This window comes from Cyprinus carpio, chromosome A4 (assembly GCF_018340385.1).
Source record: "Cyprinus carpio isolate SPL01 chromosome A4, ASM1834038v1, whole genome shotgun sequence".
Lineage (NCBI taxonomy): Eukaryota > Metazoa > Chordata > Actinopteri > Cypriniformes > Cyprinidae > Cyprinus > Cyprinus carpio.
Genome location: NC_056575.1, coordinates 25,131,125 through 25,136,492, shown reverse-complemented (window position 1 = coordinate 25,136,492; position 5,368 = coordinate 25,131,125). Strand labels below are relative to the sequence as shown.

General features: G+C 41.8%; 1 protein-coding gene across 1 annotated transcript in view; it reads right to left on the bottom strand.

Annotated features, from left to right (window-relative positions):
• Positions 1 to 1,087: 1,087 nt before the first annotated feature.
• The window catches only part of LOC122140944 (GTPase IMAP family member 9-like), a 23,647-nt gene continuing 19,366 nt past the window's right edge, over positions 1,088 to 5,368 (bottom strand). Inside the window, exons 2-3 of the mRNA XM_042746495.1 lie at positions 1,710 to 2,789; positions 1,088 to 1,111 (exon numbers count right to left, since the gene is read on the bottom strand). Coding sequence (XP_042602429.1) covers positions 1,088 to 1,111; positions 1,710 to 2,789 — 1,104 coding nt within the window. The remainder of the gene's footprint in view (positions 1,112 to 1,709; positions 2,790 to 5,368) is intronic.

Sequence of the window (5,368 nt, the reverse complement as noted above, 5' to 3'; positions counted from 1 at the left end):
TATGCTTCAGACACGGGTCACGATGAGGTGTTCCCCATAGCCGACCCCTAGCGGACGCAGTTCTCCCTAATACAACCGACGTGTACCGTGCCAAGTGTGGAATTGTTGCATGCCTTCTTTTAATTTCTTTCAGTAAGGAACTTGGACCTTTGTTCAACTTCATTTTACATGAGATTGTTTACAAACATAGCACAATTCGACAGGGATTTTAAGAAAGATGTAAACTAAAGCGATGCTGTGCCAACTGTTGGGTTCAACAGTACCCTTACGAACAAAAAACCATAGTTTACACACAAATAAAACTAAAACACCATGGTACTATAGTTAAACGATGGTACCAACCAATTAACCATGGTTTTTGCTACACTAACCATAGTCTAGGCTGCCGCATTGGTAGGGTGTCAACGTGGGGCACGTAGGCACGTCTGGTTACGACAAATTAGTAGTTCACTATGCCGCAAAAAAACCCATAGATACTACAGTTTTTACCTAACATAATAAACCATTAAAGAAACACAGCTATAAAAGTGGGTTAAGTTGACATGGTCCCCTACACTAGTGTTTCCTTAAGTGACTCCCTACGCTACCTACTCGCCCGCAGAGCCGAGAAATCTGATTGAAAGTGCTTACTTCACTTTTGGAGAAACATTCATATCACACGGATTATGTGCATACCACCACTGCCTACAGTGTCGCCACCTACACAGATCAATAAATCTTTGACTGGAAGAAAGAGTGCTAGTGGTGACACTCTAATTCTATATAAACGACATCAAACTCAATGTAACACTAAATACAATTTTAAATTCAATGTCGCATCACAGATGACTTTAAGTGCCTGCATAGTAAGATGGAGGTATATATAGAGCTCCCTTTAAACCTGGAACAATCATGGTATCACCTGTTGTTAGTCCACAGCGCTTCGACACCAGATGGCAACGTTACGGCTTCACCACTCGAAAGAAACAAATGTATGAGGCTGAATAAGAAGTGCAGTACAAAATGTGCAGCAGGCAGAGGGGGTCGCAAGGACTGAATCAAGGACGACGCTAAGAGAGTACTGCGTGTGAAAGGAAACCTCTCAACATCAGTCCACAATGCTGTCATGCAGCTGAAAAACCCAACATGATTTAAAGAACTTTGAATTAAGTGTTCTATGCACTTTTTTCAAATAATGTAATGTAAACATTTTTGAGTTACCTTTAATGGGATTCACACTTGCAGTCACACAAATGATTTGGTGTCCTAAAATTGTCGATGATCCACACCGTTAATACTTACTGTAAGATAATACGCGACGCCTCACTGTTACTAAACACAAAACTAATAATCCACTTTATATCAATTAGACATTCATTGCATTGCAGTCAGGACTGAATCCTGATCATTCAGTGAAAGACAATTAAAATTACAGTGTATTTGTGGGGGTGGGTAAGGTGACGGGAGATGGGTAGGGCGTGCGCTGCCCAAGAAAGGTTGAGAAAAACACTTGGCCTCGCAGGGCTACAATGAGCTATTGCACATTCCATATGGGGGGGGTAATTGCTTAATACAAACATCCGTGCATCCCCTATTTTGAATAAACTTGTGAAGAGCAGAGGAATTATGCTTCATTGTTTCCTCGGTAAAAAAAGACAGACAGTTAATTATTTTTTTTTAAATGCTGTTCTCCTGTTTTGCTGTTTTTTATCTTCTTCATCTGCTAATACTGCTCCTGCTTGTGCTCCCATTGCACTGCTGTTGATCCTAGTGCTCCTCTCCTGATGCTCCCGCTCCCACTGCTGCTTGCCCATGCTGCTCCCGCTCCCACTGCTGCCGCTCCTGCTCCCACTGCTGCCGCTCCTGCTCCCACTGCTGCTGCTCCCACTGCTGCTGCTACTGCGCTCCCGCGGTCCACGCTGCTGCTCCGCTCCCACTGCTGAGCGCTCCCACTGCTGGACTGCTCCTGCTGGCTCCCGCTCCCACTCGGCGCTGCGACCCACTGCTGCTGCTCCCGCTCCCACTGCTGCTGCTCCTGCTCCCACTGCTGCTGCTGCTGCTGCTCCCACTACCACTGCTCCCACTCCTCCCATCCCTGTTACTGCAAGTAATCCTATTGCTGTTCCTAATGCTATTTTTTTTAATTTGATGTTTCTCTGGACTCTATTATACATCTCATTGGTGTAATGTGTTCCGTTGTTTCTCTTCACTGTTTGTTCAATCTTCTCTAGCAGCTCTTTAACTTGATCTTGATTTTGTCCGTTATTGCTGAAGGAGTGATATGGGAGACTATCAGTAATGGCTTGTAGATCTTGATTTTCTTTTATAAAATCGTCTAATGATGATCCCCTTAGTACATCAGCATGTGTGAAAATAATGATGATGTAACGTGTAGCGTCTTTTCCAAAGTTCTCCTGAATCCATTTCACTGTGTCCTTCTGTTCCCTTGTAAATCTGACATCGAGTCTGATCACCAGCAGAAACACATGGGGACCAGGAGCCGACATCTCAACACAATTCTCTAATTCAGTTTTCAGCTTTTTTTCAGTCAATGATGTATCGAACAGTCCTGGAGTATCAGTTACTGAAAGGCTTTTACCAAACACCTCTGCAACTCCATTTTTACAGGTGTTTGTGACTGAACTTGAGGAATGTTTACTAATAAAACAGTCTTTTTTCAGTATGGTGTTTCCTGTTGCGCTTTTTCCTGATCCAGTTTGACCCAACAGAACAATCCTCCTTTCAGATGACCCTGATGAGTAAAAAAAATATATATTTCTTATAAAACAAAGCACTTTAAAATGGCTAGACTGATTTCATCATGTTTTAAGGTTAAGCTGTTTTTTTAGCTTAGGTTGACTTAGCTGAATGTATTTATTTATGGTTATGTCTTCTATATGCACCTCTGAGTTTGTATGTATTACCAATATATGTATTTCATAATTCTTTTGAAATAAACCAACCCATGAAGCTAACCCAAGGAAATTAAACATATCACTTCAAAATGTGTTATATGATATATAAATATTTATACATTTATACCCGTTTATACCTAAATAAAATTAGAACCATCAACTGACAAATACAAGAGAAAAGAGGAGAGAAAAAGTGATATAGACAAATATACTGAAGGTGTTTAAATCCACACACCACCTCCGCCAGCAAGGCACCTATTACGCACAGTGCGTGGTATTTTGAAGAAATATGGTAACCCTTCATACCTACATATTAGGCATATATTCACTGCTCTTTATACTGTCTATATCTATATATCTGTAATAGTCCTATATTTACTCTTATAATATCTAAGAATTAGGAGTGTTTGAATGTTTAGCCATTTGTTTTTTGGTTAAACATCTTGTGAAACAACAAAAAATGTTATTTTGATAGATTTTTATAATGTTTATAAGAGACAATCACAAGCACAGGCAAATGAACTCAGGTTCAAGGACTTTTGTTATCTTGTCTTTAGGGTGCTTTTACACAAACACTTTGGTGACACTACACAGGTTTTGGCTTGACATCAGCGTTCGGTTCGTTTGGAGTGATGTGAAGCTGGGTGTGGCCAATAGTGTTGGGCGATATGGGTCATTTTTCAAATCGTCATATTGTCAGCACATGAGTTAACGATACACGAATTATCGTGCATGGGTGGAGCAAGGGGAGAGCGAGGCTCTTCTTGTTAGTTACTTGTCATAGCAAATCTATTTGAATTATGGAAGTGTTTGAATGTTAGAATTTGTTTTTTGTTAAACATATTGTGAAAAAAAAAAAAATGTTATTTTGATAGATTTTTTTTATATGTTTTTTAATTATACCTTTTCTCTCTTTTTTGAATGTGTGGCCTATAGGTTTTTTTATAGCAAAGTAAGGAAATGCACAGGAAATGCAAGAGGAGAGAGTGGGGAGTGCAATCAGGAAAGAACATCACAAGCCAGGAAATGAACTCAGGTCAAGGACTTTTAGTTATCTTGTCTTTTAGGGTGCTTTTACACAAACACTTTTGGTGCACACCCAGGTTTGATTGACATCAGAGTTCGGTTCGTTTGGATGATGTTGACTTGGGTGTGCAATAGTGTTGGGCGATATGGTCATTTTTCAAATTGTCATATCGTTAGCCTGTGATCGACGATACACGATATTATCGTACTGGGTGGAGCAAAGAGAGAGGAGCTCTTTGTTCCTTTGTCATAGCATAACTATTTGAGTAGTTTAACCGCTAGGTGCACGAGAGAGACCTATTTGCGGAATCACCTACATGTCCAGAAAAAATATATACTTTTGAAAATTGATACTGATAAACTAACGTTAAAATATAAAAAATACTGGCCTTATTTAAAAAACCAGCTAGTCTCCACATAGTCGAGGGCCTTAACTATCATATCACGCGTCCTGTGACAAATTTGCCGCATCTGCGCACGGAAGTAATCAGTCTAAATGTTCTGCAAAATCAGACAAGGTGAAAATCAATAGTAGATTTAATTTAAAGTCCAACAGTTTAACACTAATATTGGACATAAACGAATACGTTAAATATAAAGTATTCAAAACAGGTAAGTTCATATATGCCGTATGCCGTATGCCTCTACTTTGAGCTCCGTCACGTTATTTCTTTATCGTCTATTTTTTATTATTGATATCTACTTTATTCACCAACATTTTCGTTTCTATAACGTGTGAATATATCCTCTATCGTATTCTACAACAAAAACAATCAAATGCTTGTTATCACTAGTTTATTTTTGATTTCCAGTCCGCTAGTAGCTTATAACCATTAGCATCACCAGCGTGGTTGGCCGGCTAAACCGGCGTGCATCGCTAATGCCTCTATTCACACACATTACAATGCATTGCTTTTCTCAGTGTTACTTGCTTTAATAAAGTGATGTTTGTCTACCTTTGAGTGCAGGTGGCGACCGCGTTAGAGCTGCATTGATTGGAGCTTGAGCTGGAGGCCGTGGAGAAACAGGGTCGGGGTCCTGGAGCAGAGGCAGGCCCAGCTGAGGAAGCCCCGGGAGAGCGGCTGGAAACCTCCGGGCTGGCGCTCACAAGTCAGGAAGTAAGTATACAGCCGGCGCTGCTAACAGATCCCACCACACTCCCACCCCGTGTGTTTCTCTGCACAGGCTCGGTGCACCCAGGGCCTTGATCTGCCCAGATGTCCTTCACTCCGGCGCCGGGACACCACGGACCCTGGGTGCATCCGCAGCGGAGGACACGAGCCAGGCCCCGGGCGACGACCTCTCCCCCTCCGGTCTTCGAGATCTCCACACGGAACCGCTTCGCTCCCCTCCGCGAGACGGAACGCGACGCTGTGATCGTCGGAGACTCCATCGTCCGACACGTCCGCGCTACATTAGCCGAAGGTAAAGTGCACACTCACTGTTTT